The sequence below is a fragment of the Arvicola amphibius genome, chromosome 7 (genome assembly GCF_903992535.2).
Source record: "Arvicola amphibius chromosome 7, mArvAmp1.2, whole genome shotgun sequence".
In the NCBI taxonomy this organism is placed as follows: domain Eukaryota; kingdom Metazoa; phylum Chordata; class Mammalia; order Rodentia; family Cricetidae; genus Arvicola; species Arvicola amphibius.
Window position 1 is genome coordinate 41901566 of NC_052053.1, and position 18840 is coordinate 41920405.

Genomic DNA, 18840 nt, shown 5'->3' on the forward strand with positions numbered 1-18840 from the left:
TGTGCTTGCTTCCCTTGGGGACAGATTCTATACACACCTTGACCTGCGCCGTCATGCTCCTTAACACAGACCTGCATGGACAGGTAAGGAGCAGGAGAATATCTAGAAGGGAGCTACCGCATGGTGAGGAAGGAAAAATGGACCAGAGGCTGGAAATATGCCTGCACAGGGCTCTGGAGTTCCCCCAGGGGCCACCTATGGTCTATTCTATCAGGGTGGGATGTTCATGTCCTTCTTCTTCATGGCCACAGAACATTGGAAAGAGCATGAGCTGCCAGGAATTCATAAACAACCTGAGCGGGCTGCAGGACGGCAGGAACTTCCCCAAGGAGCTCCTGAAGGTAAGGCTCCTTCCAAGGCCAGGACCCTCCCTGTCTTCTCTTTCTGCAGCCTGGAACTCTAGTTCCAAGAGGAAATTAGAGCTTAGACATGGCTTGGGTTAAAGGTCCTTATGAGGACAAGGTGTTTGTGTGTGTCCCTGTCTGGTAGTATCAGTGGTAACTTGGGACTTGTTGGCTGTACAATATGACATCCCTAGACCTACACACTCTATGCACCTGAAAATGTCTTGTTACGTTCTCAGGGGATCGTTATCCCCTCTAAAGTCCGACTCATGATAGTGTATTGAATGGATGCATGAGACACGAAGTTCCCTGTAAGGAAAACCCTGACCTCAGGTTTGGGAGCTCGGTGTTCTTGGTTTGAGTCCTGGTCTTGAGCAGAATGCCGCTTGGTCAACTCCAGTTGCTTCTGGGAGAAATGACCATCTCCCAATGTCAGTATTGAGATGAAATGAAAATTGTCAAATGTCATGCTCTATGCCCAGCTCACATGCTTCCTGAGCAACAGGACTACTGGCTCTTTCATCTACTTGGTGATCATTCACTGAACATTTCCTGAGGACCAAGCACCTTGCCAGGAACAAGGGCTATAGAAGCAAGCAAGATGCATTACTTCAAAGTTCTAACCCAGCATTCTTTCATATATTACCAAATAAGCACTGTGTGAGTGTTGTTCCCCCAAGTTCCTCCTCTGTCAGGTACCCCTGGACAGGACAGTATGTGGGTGAGGGAATCATGTTCTCTCTCAAAGGACTTCTTTAGAATGTACTAAGCTTGTGCAGGGAAGAGTCTTGGCTACTTTGATATCTTTATGTCTCCAGTATCCAGCACAGGGATGGATGGGTAGATGGATGGGATAAATGGATCGTGAATGTTTGCCTGGTCAGGAGAAGGCCAACTATGATGGGGTAGAGGGAAGAAGTAGTACATATGCCCTCAGATGTCTGCCAACAAAACGCATGTAGGTACCATGGACCCTCCTCTCACCTGTTTGCTTCTGTTCCAGGCCCTCTACTGGTCTATCCGGAGTGAGAAGCTCGAGTGGGCTGTGTAAGTGAGAGTTCCTTTCCCTCTGCTTCTTGCCCTTCATCCCTGCCTCTGCTCTACTCACTGCTGCCCACCTGAGAACTGGAGAAAGTCAGGGCCTACACAGTCCTCCTTCTGAGTGGGTGATGCCAGAGGCAGGGCGCTGGGCCAGTTTGGGGGAGAGCAGAGGAGCTTGTGTAATCCTGGAGAAGCCAGAGCTGGTAAGGGTAGGTACGGCAGTGTTTTCAGGAGTTGATAGGCTGATCGGTCTTTGATGAGATTTTCCTTGAAGAGGTTCCAGTGACGTTCCTCCCCAGTAGAGATGGTGTTGCTGAGTCCCCAAGAGGCAGAGGGTATCTGTCCCACCAGCATTCCCACCCTGATTCTCTGCCATCCAGAGATGAAGAGGATGCAGCCAAACCCGAGAAGGACCAGCCCTCTCCCTCAGCCAGCAAGATAAGCAACCCCTTCCTCCAGATGGCTCAGGACCCCACAGTGCCCACTTATAAGCAAGGCATCCTGGCTCGGAAGATGCATCATGATGCTGACGGCAAGAAGAGTGAGTGTCTGCTGCCTGGGAGTGAGGGTGTACACGGGGAGCCCTCTAAATGGGGACTGTGCACTGCTGTGGTGCAGAGAAGAATGAGCAACCTGTGTTTCTTTCCTGAATGGTAACTGAATGCTGAGCTAAACTAGGTCTGGCTAGTCCCAGGTCCCAGCACCCCCATGGTAAGGTGAAGACTGGACAATCACATTAGTGTCTGGAGGAAGGTGGAAGGGGGGCTCTGTTGAGTATGGGGGCAAAGGGAGGGAGAGGCGTTCTGAGAACTAGCTGCAGGGACAGGCATAAGGGAGCTTCTGGCAAATGGTAGCAACTAAATGAAACCTTGTAAGATAAGAGGGTTTGAATTTTTACATTGTCTGAGCGCATCCCTTACACAGCAGAGAACACTGCAGAATCCACTCAGAACGGATAAAAGGCAGGAACAAAATCTGCCATACTTGACATTTGGGGCTCAATCTCAGGGCAGCGGAGAGCTCTAGAGCAGGGCAACTGCCTGACCAGAGTAGAGATCGCTATAATAGAACCACAGATTAAACACTGCATGGTGGCTAACACTGTCCAGGTGGGGCTCCCACAGATGACCACAGGAAATCAGCCCTCCCTCTGTCCAAGTAGCTTAGAATAGGTTTTGCCCTACCAGGCCAGGATGAGGAAATTAGGAAGAGAGAGAAAGGGGGATTGGTGCTCAATTCCTGGTGCTCCCTATTCGGGCAAACACATCACACTTTGTAGGAAGGTGCCGGGAAGAATTGTTTGCTCCTAAGTACACACCTGGGGTTTAGAGAGAGAGAGAGAGAGAGAGAGAGAGAGAGTCTTCATGAACATCTGCTAATATGTCTGTAGTCCTCTGGTTTCATCTCTGTGGGGAGTCTTTCGATGTCTATTCTGATTGTACGTTTCATCGTGTTGGTGTGCTCTGTGTTCCTGCGCCTCCTTGTGAGGGACTGGAGGTGGTCTAAGGGGGGTGTGCCAAGACTCCGTGCAGACTTGTATTGAGTGGATCTGGATGTAGTGCCACCACCCACCCTTGTGTCTCCTCTTGGGACAGCGCCATGGGGCAAGCGAGGCTGGAAGATGTTCCACACCTTACTGAAAGGGATGGTTCTCTACTTCCTGAAGGTAGGGAGTCACCAGTGTGGATTATTGGCTTCCCAGGGCTGGGGTGAAGAAGACAGGAAAGAGGGTCAGAAAAGCACTTTGTAGACCGGGAATGGTCGCTTAGGATGCTAGTTCCAGAGGCAGGAGGAAAAGCTAATCGAAGCGTCATAATTCTGGATGCATGCTGGTTGTTACAGTGCTCTTTAGAATACAGCTAATGGCGTCAAGAGAGGTCCGGAAAGTGGGGGTGGGGAGGCGCTGCCAATAACCTCGTCACTGAGCCCCCGTGTCTGGTGGCAGGGAGAGGGCCCCTGGCTGGATGGGCAGAGTTTGGTGGGACATCTCGTGGATGAGCCCGTGGGAGTGCACCACTCGCTAGCCAGCCCCGCCACCCACTATACCAAGAAGCCATATGTCTTCCAGCTTCGGACTGCAGACTGGCGTCTCTACCTCTTCCAGGCTCCGTGAGTTCCCTAGAGCGGGAGGAAAGTGGTGAGGCCTCAGTGCTCCTGACCCTCAGTGGTCCCAAGCCTGACTACCTTAACCAGGAAACCTGAAAGCTCTGTGCTGGGGATGCAATAGAAAGTGTGAGAACAGCTGAGTCCTCTCCTTGTATGCTAACCGAAGATGCTAGAATGCCACCAGATTGTTTTTGACATTTGATATAAACTCTATTACCATCCTGGATTTTCCTCTGGCGGATAAAATTCGGTCACCTCCTACTCCTCACTCCCACTAAAGTTGTGTTTCTGGTTTGGGGAGGCAACAGAGGTGTGAGGCGGGGGGGGGGGGGGGGGGGGAGTGCAGGTGATGGGACTGGGGAACCCTTGGGGACACACGACTTCCTTTGCCCACAGCACTGCCAAGGAAATGGCTTCCTGGATTGCACGCATCAATCTGGCCGCGGCCACACACTCAGCACCCCCTTTTCCAGCCGCAGTGGGCTCCCAGCGTAGATTCGTGAGGCCCATCCTACCCATGAGCCCCGCCCAGAGCTCCCTGGTACTGCCTTCCCTAACTAGCCAGAGGGGCAGGGGCGGGGGCAGGGGTGGTGGGGGGTGAGCAATCGTCCAGCAGGGGGAGGCGGTGGTCCAAGCAGAGCACTAGACATGGGACAGATTGTGGAGGTGGGGAGCATTCTACACCCTGTGACCAGGAATGCAGGGGTGGGGAGGAGGGAAGCTGTACAACCTGAATCAGAAGTTCCAGCAAGGCAGGGAGCAGTGAGGGGGCGGAAGACGGGTCAGCTTCTCCTTCACCTTCCTCTCCCAGGAGGAGCAGCATCGATCCCACGAGAACTGCCTGGATGCTGCCTCTGACGACCTGTTAGATTTGCAGAGGAACCTGCCTGAACGACGGGGCCGAGGCCGTGAGCTGGAGGAGTACCGCTTGCGGAAGGAGTATCTGGAGCACGAGGTGAGCAGCTTAGTGTCTGCTTGGTGGTCAGTCTGCCGGTTGGCTGGGTCCTCTGCCGCCCTCTCCTGGCTGCCTCTATCTAAGAACCAGGAACACAGCATGCAGGAGCAGACACAGAGAGAGTGGGATCTCTGAGCACTAAGGACCCTCTTAACCTTTCATCCCAAGAACACTTAAAGGAGTCTTTATCCTCTAAGGAGTATATTCATCTTTTCCTAAGATGAAGGAAAAACTATAGGGCCGAATTAGTCCTCCTATTACCTACCTAATGCTTTAATTATCTAACTGGATTCTCTCAATTAAGGATTCTGAGATAGGTAATAATAGTATAAGATAGTCTACAATTCTCATTTTATGGACTGAAGTGTGGAGAGATTAAATGATGTGTCCGGGTCTGTTCATTTACACCCCCAGTCACATGTGTTCTTCATGTGTGGTCTCTGTCGGAGTTGAGTCTATTAATTCTAGTCTCCCCACTGACCTCCACTCCGGTTCTGCCATGGCCTTGTATCCGCGCACACTCTGGGACCCTAATGCCAAGTACCAGCTTCAGAGGCATTAAAGACCCTTATCAGGGTGGAGACCCACCAGAAAGGAAGAGTTGGCAAGGCACGATGTGGGAAAAGAGTGAGCCAGACATCTGGAGGCTGGAGACCAGAAAGGGGCATCATCAATAGGTTTCCTGCTCATACCCACCCAGCTATTATGTAGCCCACTTTCTCTCTAGCTTTTAAAGTCCCTGCCCAGCCCTTTGTCTTGTTGATTGTTTACACGGTGATGACTGCCCCACTTCCCAGAGGTCTTTGGGTGAGGTAATGACCCAGCTTGTTGCTATCACAACCCATCTATACATCTAGACCCTGTATCTATTGACCAATTCATCCTTTATAAAGCCCGTGAAAATAATTCACACCCAGATAACCGCCCAGGGTAGGGTCCAGTGGGGTTGTGAACTGGGAAGGTATTCTAGATTTAAAGATACTAGTCCCAGAGGCCTTAAGAGTATTAGCGGATAGAGCTGCCTGCATCATGTTCCACAGTCGCCTGTCGTTCAGAAGTGTGGTTAGACCCCAGTAGACTCATTCCATGTAGATGCTTAATAGTACAGCACTCTTAGGGCATCGCCCTACCCCCATAGCTGCAAACACCTGGGAGCTTCGCTTAGGAGTCGGGATTGTGCTAAAGTGATCTGGCCGTGTGTTACAGAAAACCCGATATGAGACCTATGTGCAGCTTCTGGTGTCCCGCCTGCACTTTCCTCTGGGAGACCTGGCTCTATGGGAAGATCAGCTCCGCAGGGAAGCGGAAGGCACCCCGGAGCCGAAGCCCAGCCTGAAGAAGTCCCACTCCAGCCCCTCCCTGCACCAGGATGAGGCCCCCACCACAGCCAAGGTGAAACGCAACATCTCAGAGCGCAGGACCTACCGGAAGATCATTCCCAAGAGAAACCGCAATCAGTTGTGACGCCGTTGCCAGCTCACGGACACTGAGCCCTGCTCTGGGGTAGACCTGAGATGAAACCTTACATTTCCAGGACCGTGGTGAGGGATGAGGCATCGCCCCTTCTGTGATGAAGGATGGGGCTCATTCCCGTGTCCTCCATTTTCTGGCTCTCGAGAACTTTCTTAATCCTGCCGTACTTGCTTGCCGTCTCCCCCATGGCAGCTCCTCCCTCACTCCATCTCTGACTGGTCAAGAGGAAGGTTGAGCAACACGTCTCCACTTACAGAATTTGTCCCCTGTGTGTTCCACCCCCCTAAAACACAGAGCGGGTTCATTTCCTGGGCACATATGGGCCTGGGTTTCTGGGAGGTAGCTTGAGGCGGTCTAGCCAGGATGATCACATGACTGGAAACAGTTTTGTTTTAGAATTTGGCTACCTGGCAGAGGAGGGTTCCAAGAGTATAGGGCTGGACATCTTGGTCTTGTGACCCGGGGAACAGCGTTACTCCAGCACTGCCCACTAGAGGGCAGCCTTCTGACAGAGGCCTTGGCAGGTTAAAGGCTCAGGGGGGCTGTGGGGCTTCAGGCCTCTGATCTTCCAGCTGCTTTAGTCTCCAGTCAGCCAGTGCCTCCAGGGCAGAGGAGAAGACTGCATGCCCGATTGTTAATCAACAGAGCCAAGCTTGTGGCCTGTGTCAGGCCACTCAGGAGGAGTGGAGGCCTCTAGAGCTCTGTGCAGAGCTCTCAGAACAAGGAGCCTTTGTTTCCTGAGAGCAATGAGGGTGGTTCTTCAAGTGTAGACCACTGGGGAGGGTGAGGGGGTAAAAGGGGGGTGACAGTGCCCCTTGGGAGTCTGCCTGGTGGTGAAAGTGGAGATCAGAGAGAGACCTGGGTTCTCTGCCAGACTTGGGGCACTGCCTTCTGCGGCCCTCACCACCCCCCAAAGCCCACCCTGGATGCCCTTCAAGGCTGCATTCCTGAGGGTGTCTGGACCTCTTTCTCCTTCCCAGGGCAGCTCCCAGGAATTTGCTGCCTTGCCTTAGGAAATCCCCTTATACTTTGTTTTGGCTTCTTCCCAGGCCTGCCTGCTCTCGAGAGGAGGTACTGGAGACTCAGGGACTCTGGGCTGTGCCTGTAGGGAGGAGACTGGGCTCAGAGAGCAGCCACCATTGTCTCTGTTCAGCCATGTGTGCAGAGAGGTTTCTGGCCAACTGGGGGCCTCTGCTGCCTACCCTTCCACTGACACGTTACCTCTCCTGCCTTCCTGCTGGGCCACACATCCTCCCTTCCAATAATGCTTGTCACCACTCTGAGGGCTTGGAGCTCCACAAAGTGGGGCTGGTCCTTAGGGGCCATGGCAGGGGAGTCCCTGGCCCATGCACCCAATGGGTGTGCAATAAATAGAGCCTACCAAAGAAACGTGTGTAAGTGTGTGAGGAAGGGGGGAGCTAGGTAGCCTGGGCTCCCTGCGATGTGGCATGCTGCATCTTCCTTTGCCCCTGTATGATATGTTGATGTATGTGTATAGAATGTTCTGTGTGTTCATGTGTGTGCCCCAGTCACACAGCTAAAACCTACTGAAGCTCAGAAACATTTTCATCCACTCAGTGTTTTTCATTTTACAGATGCTATGGGGACACCTCTCTTGGCCAGTGCTCGGGGATTTGAAATGAGCACAATGTCCCTGACCTCGTGACCTAGCAATCTTGCCCACTGGTTCCCAGCTGTCAGTATTAAGATACACTTTATCTTTCTGGAGAAGCCTCTATTCCTATTCCTGCCTCACAACCAGAGATCTTTGACTCAGTAGACCTGTCAGGTGGATGTACATACATGTTTGAAGCTTCTCAGGCAACTCTGAGATCTAGCCGCATGAAAGTGCAACTCTCTCATTGTGTTGAGGAGAAAACTTAGCACGGGTAGATACGGCATGGCCCAGGCCTGGTGTCTACAAGCTAAGTGGGTGTGAGTGAGTTCTTTGACCTCATTAGACACTCATCCTGATATCTAATACCAGAATAAAACGTAAAGACCTGTCCACGTCATGTGTGACGCTTCAACACTCCTTTGCTCATGGAGAACATCCTTTTCATTTGGTGCGTTTGGAGCTGGGAGACTGTGGCTGCCTGGCTTCACCAGGTCAATGATGCCGGGCTGTCCACCCTAGGCACGTCAGCCTGGAGAGTCAGCAGAGTTGGAGACGCGATGGTTGGGCTGCAACTCTAACATGTGGCCACTAGAGGGCAAGCATGCACCGGAGAGTCTTTGGGCAGGTCGGGTGCTTAGCTAAAGAGCCCTGCTTATTAAGAAGAAGGACGTTAGCTTTGGGCTAACATCACGTTAACCAGAATTTCCCATGTCTTCATACTTAACAGTGGTCCAAGCCCCGCCTCGCACGATCTGGGGAAACCTATCCCCGGCAAAGGTCTGAGGTGCTGGTATCTTTCTGTAGACAAAGAGGAAGACGTTCTGCAGCTTTAGAGATGCAGCCAAGGGCTCCCCACAGGCGGTGCCTGATTGCCAGAGACAGTGAGAACTGAGTGAGCCCCACCTGCAATTCCAGGGGAGGGCAGGTCTACTTCCCACCTATGCACCGTGTGGGTCTTCTCTAGGAAGAAGGGGATGGGTGGAGCTCCTAGTGATGAATGCAGCTTCTATGGGGTCGTGTTGGACTCCAGCCTTTTCTATCTAAGGGAGCTTAATCCCTAGGGTCCTGGGACTACTGCACAGCCCAGGGTGATGCCTGATGGAGCCTCTTCCTGGTTCTTGGGTCTCTGCTCTGAGAGCTTTCTGTAAGGGGACACTCATTTGCTGTCAGGCATCATGGAAGATGAAAAACAAAATCACTGTAGCCCAAGGCCTGGGTCCTCTCCTTTTAGGGGTTCAATGTCTTGTACACTAGCGACAAGGGGACTGTGTGGGAATTAAAAGTAGGTAGAAAGACAGAATGAAAGGATCAAGGGAAATGGGGTTGGGGGGCACTGAGTCTGGATCAGAAGGGCTTGAACATAGCCAAGAAATATGGCTTTTGTGCAGAGCGGTGTTTAAGCAAAGGAATACTAGCGCATGGCTTGCTTTCCGAGGAATGAGCCAGGGGTGGTGGTTTATGCCCATAATCCCAGTACTTGAGAGGCTGATGTAGAATTACCATGAGTTCCAGGCCAGCTACATAGTAAGTTTATGGGCCACATAATAAGTTCCAGGCTAGCCTGGGCTTCGCTTGTCTCAAGTAAAACGGAACAAAGATGAGATGAGTGAGCCCGATGGGGGCCAAACCATGGTCCTGCTTTTGCAACTTTTATGTGTATCTAAATTATTTCAAAAATGTAAAAGGGTAAAATGTAAAGACAATAGCCTAAACTCTTGGAACAACCAGCCTTCCCAATCCACCCTAGGCCAGTCTTCCTAATGACCGGTGTACATTGCTCCCTGGTAACACCGTTTCCTCCAGCTGGTTTGGCTGCCAGTATGCCTTGCCATCTTACAGGCTCGCCCACTTAACTGTTCTCCTCTTGTTTTCTCCTCTGAAGAAAGAGCGGTTTTGGAATGTTGTGGTTGCAAGGCAGGCGTGGACTTTTCTCCCTGCTTCCGGAGGCCCACTTCCTACCTGTCCAGTTGTCTTGCCTGGCAGATGCTTTCCAATGTCACCAATAGGACGAGGACATCAAAAGCCTTCTTTGGACTCTGCTGCTTCCTGTGGCTGACACTGGTTTTCCTTCTGTCTGTGATGAACTCCTAACATGGATGGGTTTTACTAGCTGCTTCTCCCTCCCTCCCTCCCTCCCTTCCTTCCATCCTTCCGTCCATCTTTCCTTCCTTCCTATCTTCCATCCTTCCTTACTTTCTTCCTTCCCTAACCCCAGCCCTCTCTGAAACACCCATGAAGACCTCTGATGATCTTCAGTCATTAAATACATTGTCGTCTCAGCTTTCATCCAAACTCACACCAAACAACCTCTGACCCCCATTGGTCACATGATCTGCATGGCTTGCACTGAGGTCCCACAGTCAGACTGCCTCAGATTGAATCCCAACAGCATGGGGATTTTTGTTTGTTTTGGTTTTTTTTTGTTGTTGTTGTTTTGTTTTGTTTTTTAGCTGTGTGACCATGGGCCAGTTATTCTGCCTCTCATATTTCTGTTTGCTTCTCCACAAAACAGGGATAATAACACCACTTACCTCACAGAGGGGGGAGTGAAATTATGCACGTAAACACCTCAGACAATGCCTGGAAGGGAAAGCCTTCCAGGTTAACTATTAGCGTCATATGAAGTCTTCCTGCTTTCCTGGGCTTTGGCTTAAATCCTTTCTCCAAACAACCATCTTGTTTAGAGCTGGACCTCTGCACTTGACTCTCCCTCTGCCCAGAGGTTCCAAGTAATGAATTTTGGCTCAAATAGGCTTTAGCAGCATCTGTCCATGTTTGGAACATGGATGAAGCTTCTCTCTTATTCCTCTGGGGCTCCAGATCCTGATCTACAAGTGGGAGCAACCCTCAGGGTACCAGGAGGGCCCTCATAGCTCCCATTAGTGCAATCTAACAGATGAGACTTATCCTCTTCCCGGAAGAGTCCATCTCAGACCTCCGAGTCTAGCTGCCTTGGGTCCATACTTGAGTTAATCATTTAAATCAATTTCATTTTGGGAGCTGGTGTAAGTGAGGCTAGAATCATTTGAAAGACAGGGGTGGGTACCAGATACTAAGGTTCTCTGAGCTCTGAAAGCACAAATTAGGAGGAATGCATGATGGGACAAAGCTGGCTCCAACCAACATGGTACTCCTTCCATGAAACTTTCCTTGGGTCTCCTACAGTTATTCTGAAATAAAATTATTCCCTTTCTTTATGTTTGGGTGGAAAAGCTTCACCTCAGCCCCTGGCTTCCATATACTCAAAGAGTCTGGAATGTTCTGGTGAAAGTTCCACCCCCAAGCCTCCTCCCCCATCTCTCTCCAAACCCTGTTGCATCTCAGAAAGCCCGCCAAGGATGACCCCCTCCCCCAGAGATGCTCAAGACCACTCCCACAGGGCATTTAAACTGCCCCGGGAAAACAGACATAGTAGTTCCGTGTGTGTGTGTGTGTGTGTGTGTGTGTGTGTGTGTGTGTGTGTGTGTGTGGGGTGTGTGGGGGGGGGTGGGTTTGGTGGGTGGGTGGGTGTGTGGGTGGGTGTGGGTGTGGGTGTGTCTCCAGTCTCTTGATGGGGAGAGGGGCTGTAAAATCATCTGGGAGTGTTGTGTCCATTAAACTTGGGCTTTTTTGTTCAGTTTGCTTTGGCCTGATTTGGAATGCTGCTGCATCAGAGGAGAGGCTTATGGGGTGCGGGAGCTTTTCAGCTTATCTTTTCCTCTTCTTTGTTCTGCGTCCCCCCCATCCTGCTCTCATTGCTCTGTTCCAAGAAAAATGCAGCCTTTTAAGAAGAAGAACCTCTGGATCTGATATCTAGGCTCAAAAGAAAACACATCTTTTAAAAAAAAAAAATGTTTCCTCAGTGCATGCCTTTAATCCCAGCACTCAAGAGGTAGATATAGACGGATCTTTGTGAGTTCGAGGCCAGCCTGGTATACGAGAGTTAGTCCCAAGACAGCCAAGGCTGTTACACAGAGTAACCCTGTCTCGAAAAACCTAGATAATAATAATTAATTAATAAACCTAAATAAATAAACCTAAATAATAATTATATATTACAAATAATATAATCATTATAATTATTATTATTATTCCTGTGGCTTCTTCTTCCTTGTATGGTCATTTTTTTATGCTTCCTTTCTGTTCTTTAAACACGGCTCTCTCTAAGGTACCTGCACCCTCTGAGGTCCTCACTGGCTAACTCAGGACTTTCAGAAGAACTTCAGAGACAAAACGGAACCTTTAGCCCAGATTTCTCATCTGAATTTCAGACCTGGCAAATATTACACAGATGTCACTTATTACACCCACAATTTGACTAAGCGTCCCCGTACTAAGGAGAGAAAGTTCTTCCCCTGCTCTGAAAGACAATACCTTTGGGACCCAAACATATTTTACCCAGTGGCTCTTTGTCTCACTGATCTCTTTGTTTCCTTCCATCGGGGACCTAAGACAGGGCTGAGCAGAGGAGATATTCCTCCCTCATTTGAAGTCTGCAGAATGTCCCGCCCACGTGTCCTCGCCCCTCTTCCTCCCTATATTCAATCTCTACCCTCGCCTTAGGTGGGATTCACTTGGAACTAACTTCATCTCCTTCAAGACCCCGGCCTTGTACGTCTCCAACACCTGTGCTCCAGAACTCACGGGAACTATGTCCCAGTGGTGACGGACAGGACAGAGGGCATCGAGACCCTCTTTGCTTAATCTCTGGGTCTGGGGTTGTCCATGTTGGCTGTCCCCGATGGATGCTGCCCTGGGCAGTCCTGTGGGCGAACTGGTCCTGAGTTGGCGGCAGAATCTTTGAGGGATTCGCCCTTACTTACCTGTCTTTTATCAGGGGCAAGATTGCCACGGGAAATAGTGTTTGTCCTGAGACTCAGAACACAGAATGAGAGTCAACTATGTGACAATGGTCACCTTTTCATGCCACGCCTGAAGTTTTCACCGGCTCTGCTACCACCCAGAGCTCACTTTCCTACCCATGTGGTATTTTCCATGGTCTCGATGTCTTTTTATACCTGTCTAATAATGTCTTACTTGCATTTCCTGTGAGCTGTCCCAAATCCTCCCGGGAACAAGGTGGGGAATACATTAACATTTAAAATAAAATAGACAAAACATCAGTGTGTGTGTGTGTGTGTGTGTGTGTGTGTGTGTGTGTGTGTCTCAGTTGGGAAATTCCTTAAAGTCAGAGACCATGTCTGTTTATATAGCACCTGGCACAGTGTCAAATTAAGGCTTAACAAATGAATTTAGATGAAAAGAGGGACGGAGCCGCATAGACTGTCTCAGGCCTCCAAACTCCCTCTTTGCCAGAGGTTTCTTCCTAGTGCCGACCACACATCCTCATCCTGCTTCTGACCATCCAGGTCTGGCCCGTCAACCCCATCTGTCCCTGTACGTGCCATAGCCTACCTAACCCTCGCACCTGCTGAACTCACAAACGCTACCTTCCCCTCACAGGCAAGGCCACACCCTCACTTGGCTGAGTGCTTCACCCCCCAGACAGCCCACCTAGCCTCTCCTACACTGAACTGGCCCGGCCAGCTTGCTCAAGGCTGGGCAGTTGTATATTTCCTAGGAAAGGCCACCCCGACAGAGGTGTCCCTCTACGTGCCTTGGCCCTGGGGGGGCCTCCAGCCAGGCGGGGACCTGGCAGAGGGAGGGAGCGGATAAGCTGCCTTCAAATCTCCAGATGCAGCAGTTAAAAAGAGGACAGAGGCAATGATCCTTCAAATTGCCACATCTGTATAATCTGCCTTTTATTTTCTGCTTCATGAAGTTTTATTTCCTATTATTTATTCACCTCCCCGCCCTCCCCCCCCCCCCCCGCCTCTACTCCTCCTTAGTAGGCGACATGCTCAGATGGGTCCTAAGCCTTGGCCTCGGTCTGGCCACCCCCACCCCCACCCCACTTAGCCCCTCCTGGTGAGAGAAGGCACCTGCTCCCCCTCCCCTAACTCCTTTGCTCACTCACCCAGGACATCTGGGGGCTACAATTCTCCAAATCTCTGTCTCCCAGGCTTTAAGTAACCTTCCTCCATCCTCCAACTATGAGAGGGGTGAGGGGCTGGAGGTGGGGCTTGTGTACAAGGCCCTGTCATGGGCACGGTCCCCAGGAGTTCTGAAACTCAGACTTGTTTCTTTGTCCTTGTACCTGGGTAGGGAAATGGGAGGTGGGCAGCCACAGACTACAAACCAAACACAACACCGGATGTCCTTTCCTGCGTGTCTTTACTGGTATTGTCCCTCTCCTTCCCTGACCACAGGTCCAGGTAACTGGAGATAATACAGAGAGATTAGGAGACCAGTGGGGAGTGGGAGACGACGAGCTCAGGAAGGGAGAAAAGGTGAGGTGAGGAGGCCATGGAAAGAAAGTCTGAGAGGCACGGAGGGCCCAAGTGCCAGACTTTCCAGACCGAAACGGATGGCTCAAATGGCCAGGTGGGCATTTAGGAAAGGACAGTGGCATTGCTTTCTCTCTCTCTTTCTTTCTTTCTTTCTTTCTTTCTTTCTTTCTTTCTTTCTTTCTTTCTCTCTTTCTTTTTTTGATACTAAAGATTGGGCCCAGGAAGTCCTCTGTGATGGGCAAACATTCTTCCACTAAAGCTACATCCTTAGCCTGGCATTGGACAGTGTGAGTCTTTCTTGCCTGATGATCCCCTGATTCCTCTTTCTATCATAGACAGGGAGAGCTTGCAGGTGGCATTCCTGGTGGCCAGCTACAGAAGGCCAGCTTTGCCAGAGAGCAGCCTGAGAGGTTTTCAACTGCTCTGTATTCTATATGTATTCTCTCTTGCGAATTTCATTGCTTTCCTGTCTAGTTCCTTCTTCCTTCCTTCCTTCCTTCCTTCCTTCCTTCCTTCCTTCCTTCCTTCCTTCCTTGGTTTTGGTTTGGTTTGGTTTATTTTGTTTTTTCTGAGACAGGGTTTCTCTGTAGCTTTGGGGACTATCCAGAAACTAGCTCTTGTAGACCAGGCTGGCCTCAAACTCAGAGATTAGCCTGCCTCTGCCTCTCAAATGCTGGGATTAAGGGAGTGTGCCATCACCACCGGGGGGGGGGGGAAATCCCATTTCTAAACACTAAGATTTTTCTTCTTTTGGGGGTGTATTGTGTTAATTCCTATTTGGTTTATCTTGTTTTCAGCTTATGTTTATGAGAAGGAAAGACTCCGTAGCACGTGGTTGGTGGGAGACTTCTTACTGAGTGGGCTGAGGAGTTAACAAGAGGAGAAAGCAGAATCGTCACATGCCTACTGGCAATGACTATGTCAAGTCAGTGTCCCCTGGCTCCTGCCCCAGCCCAGGGCCCTTTAGAAGTCTGGTTAGAGTTATACAAATTGAGCCAAGTCTGGGTAGGTGGGGCACATTCCAAACATGGGTAGCTAGGTAGAGGCAGGAAGATCAAAAGCTCAAGGTCACCCTAGGCAATACAAAAAGTTGAAAGTCAGAGACCCTCCCTGTCTCAAAAAGTAAAAAACAACAAACCAAAAAACAAAACAAAATAAACAAAAAAACCCACAAACAACAAACAACAAAACACCCAGATATAGAAATATGCTGTTTATTTTATGGATGGGATTTGGAGGAGGTTGCTTACCTAAGAAGGCCAGGCAAGACCCTTCCGAGACTTGATAGCAATACCATCAAAGATTCAAGGACAGTATCATTTTGAGAGAAGTCACAAAGTTCACAGTCATGAACTGAGAAAGATTGTCAGCCAGAGGGGACAGGAACCAGTCACAACCCTACACTCCCTGTCTGGGCTCATCTAGCAATATCTTTTCGCCAGGGAAGACTAGGTGAAGACCAAGGGCCTCATCTTGAAACAATATCGGGTTCTCATGACACCCAGGTATAACATGCAGGGCAGATCCTGTCCCCTCATCAGGACCACTCAGGACAGAAGTGGTCTTCCCGTTGCAGTAAACAACCGAGATGGAAGTCCAGACCAACTCTCCCCTATCCGCAAACCGCCATTCACCCAGCTACCCCACCCCGCCAGCCAGGTTTTTTCCTGGTTCTGGTCTGCCTTGGCAGGAAGCAGGTTTCTTTCCTGATCAAGCTCATTCATTTTATGGATAATTTCTTCCTGCCTGCAGCAAGTCTTCTGGGTTGCCTCATCTCCCCAGGGGTACAAGTACCAGGGGAACTAATGCTGCCACAGTTGGGAGTCTCAGTTCTGGGCTCCCCCCGGAAGACTGCTTGGGTGGAGGTGGAAAGGGATGGAGACAAAGTCACCTTGGTGGTGGTCTTGTCTGTGCTCTTAGTAAGGGTTGTCAGTGAAATTTTCCATCAATATCTTGGCCACTACTGAAAAAGTAACTAGAGAAACTATGGGGGTAAGTTGTCTTAGCTGAGAAGACACACTGGGGAGGATGTGAAAAAGGTGGGGCTATGGGAAGGGCACCCTTGGCTGAGGGGTCAGGGTCCTCAGGCTGACTGGGGAGAGCAATGGCTGGGAGGGAGGGTGCCCTGTTTGTGGGAGGATACGCTAGTTATGGGAAGATGCCCTGGCTAGGGTGGGAGGAAGGTGCTTGAACTGAAGAAGGGTGGCCTAGCTCTGGGGAGAGGTCCGCGGGAGAGAAACATTGTGGAAGAAAAGGAGGGCGCAGGGGGTCTCCGGGAGGGGAGAGGGTGGGTGGGAAGGGAGGTGTGATGAGGGGGAGGGTGTTGGCTTCATGCTGTTACTAGTTTGATTTATCCCTAATGAGTTCTCAGCACATGGCTGCTCCCGGCTCACTCCAGGGGCCAGCACTGCCTCCTGTGGGCTGAGCCCGCCCCGACTTCGCAGCGACGGCGGCTGCTCGCTCAGAAAAGAGCCAATTTCCACGCTGCACAGTCCGCTTCACTCAAGGGAAATCACATTTCCCTCGGAGAGCCGCAGGCAGGGCTTCACTCCCCAGCCTGGCCCACTGCCACAGGGCACAGATGTGAAGGAGCTCTCGCTCCTCCTCCACTGGACCTCCTTCCTGCACCCCAAATCTCCCGAAGCTGATTCATGGCCCGGTGGCTCAAGGAGCTGGAGGAGGTTGCCTAGGGAAAGCTGCCTCCTCCAGGGAAAACCGGGTGCTTGGGCTCTGTTTATGAGGAGCAGAGTGGCTGCACTGAGCATGTGCACCCATGCTGTGAGTTTGCTCGGAGCCCCAGGGACAGGGGACTGCCACACAGGTAGTATCCATCCCAAGGTCTGGGTTGCAGAGAGCCCCAGAGAGTCAAAGCAATGAGAGGAAGTAGCGGGTGGAGGAGGAGGCCTCCTGCATTTTTCTGAGCCTACACAGGATCTCCGAACTCTTCTCAAGCAAGAATCCACATCCCTAAAGATACCAAGGTCCTTCACAAAGCGGAAAGAAATGACTGCTTGGAACTCAGCAGAAGAGCGACAGCAGCAAGGGAGGAATGAGGTGCAAGGGGAAAGAGGAGAGAAAAGGCAGGGAGTCCTTGGGGGAGGGAGAAAACTTTCCCCAGAATTGCAGAGATGCTGGGACTCTGATGTCAGAAGGTAATTATGGAGGAGTAATCCGCTCCCCAACAGAGGGAATGCTCCCTCGTTCTAAAGGCCTGAGAGTTACTGCCAGTAGGTAGCTGAGAGAACCTGAGGCCAAGGGCCTCCACAGAACCCCACAGTGCCTTCAGCTGCCCCCTGGGCCTTCTCTCCAGAGCTACTGCCAAGTAGCTCGAACTGACCCAGTAACCTCTGACCCCCCCCTCCCACCAAGGCATGTGAGATCTCTCAGAAGCACGGCCATGCCCAGACTCCTACAGCCTTCCAACAGAGTGAATATTAGGCCTCTAGTAAGGGCTTTGGTCATAGTCTCGGGTCTTCTGTGGACCAGTTGATGACTTTGTTAAAGCCGATCTTAGTTTCCCCAAGTGCAAAATGGGACCAGTGTTCAGAATTAGAAACATTAAGGGGATGAGAATATGCCTTGTATATAAAACAGACGAAAAAGACATGGTGGGGGGTACCAAAAGTTCTAAGGCTCAAGGACAGACAGAAAGGTTGTCCACGGCCCCCATCGGAAGGCGATGGTGAGGCACTGAGATCGTCAGTATCCTCTTCCTGTGCCCACTGCCAAGGAAATTCTCTCAAAGGACAATTACATTGGTTTATGCCAGGGAAAGATACATTTGAAAAAACAAGATGTCTGAAACATGGGCGTAGATGGGGCTGGGAAACCTTGGTGAGTCTAGTCCATCACTCTCTCTGGGTCAGGATTGTGGACTATGGTCACTGATCACTATTCTCTGAGCTTTAGGTGGAGTGTGTGCCTGGAACACAGTAGGCAGAAAATACATTTCTTAGTAACAACTTGTGGCAAGAATTCTGGAGAAGTCAGGGAAGGTGAGGAAAGGGGGGCAGTTACATACAACAACCTAGGGCTGGCCTTGGAGAGGAAAATCCCAGCTTCTCTTCCCGAGCTGCCTTCCTGACTTGGAGTTTGGGGACCTAGACCAGAGGAGAGTCTATGTAGGAGCTTGGGGACATAGACCAGAGGAGTCTGTACACAGTATCCCTGAGTACCTAGGACCCATTCTTCCTGGAGCAATATATTCCTATTCGTCACCTGTTTTACTGTCTTGGCCTTGCTGTAAGCTCCTGGTGACCTGGCACCCTGCTGGGGTACTGGGAAGCAGGGAGGACTGGGGGGGGGGGGGAGGGCGTGGGTGATGGACAAGAAGTGCTACCTTTAAAGCTGAGACTGCTTTGGGGGAGAGTAAAACGGTACAGTGAAAGAGAGTGAGGAAGATGCTCCTGGCTTTGGTAATCTTCCAGGCAAACACCTCATCCCAAGTCCTCCCACTAACATATAGGCTAGTCCTCCGTAGCTCACAGAAACCAGCGCCCTTAGCTCCCCCTGAGGAGTGAACCAGTCCTCTTCACTATCCCTCGCCTCATCCCCAAGGTGGACACGGCCTTTTAACTCAGCCCCAGTAGCCATTTTGCATCTTCTCTTTGTGTCCTCTCATATGCCGTGACCAGACTTCTCCCAGAAGCGCCCAGCGTTGTGGAACTCTGAATAGTTCCTCTCACCCAGCATATAAATGAGTGTGTTTTCTGAGCCCCAAAGGGGACTCTAGTTTGACTTAGGACAGAATATCTGCATAGATTCTGGAGAGTACTTGCCGATGTTGGGTCGTACCACATCATCTCCCCCACATGGACCCCGAGTTTCCCATGGTGAGTAGCTGAGCTCAGAAAAGGGAAGTTAAATTTCACATCGGACATATGTCAGATTCCTCTGTCACTGGGGACATGAGAGTGGCTGCCAGGGTACACAGTGTCTCTGAAGGAGTTTTGTTTATAAACGCAAGGATCACTG

The 18840-nt window shown here is 50.8% G+C and overlaps 1 protein-coding gene across 4 annotated transcripts in view; it reads left to right on the plus strand.

Annotated features, from left to right (window-relative positions):
* Nucleotides 1-7480, plus strand: part of Psd4 (pleckstrin and Sec7 domain containing 4) — a 38048-nt gene extending 30568 nt beyond the window's left edge. For all 4 annotated transcript variants that reach the window (XM_038336658.1, XM_038336662.1, XM_038336661.1 and 1 more), the window contains 9 exons: nt 25-83; nt 252-341; nt 1348-1391; nt 1766-1926; nt 2981-3051; nt 3331-3494; nt 3888-4032; nt 4303-4446; nt 5653-7480. In XM_038336658.1, coding sequence (XP_038192586.1) covers nt 25-83; nt 252-341; nt 1348-1391; nt 1766-1926; nt 2981-3051; nt 3331-3494; nt 3888-4032; nt 4303-4446; nt 5653-5910 — 1136 coding nt within the window. In that variant the 3' untranslated portion in view covers nt 5911-7480. The remainder of the gene's footprint in view (nt 1-24; nt 84-251; nt 342-1347; nt 1392-1765; nt 1927-2980; nt 3052-3330; nt 3495-3887; nt 4033-4302; nt 4447-5652) is intronic.
* Nucleotides 7481-18840: the final 11360 nt, after the last annotated feature.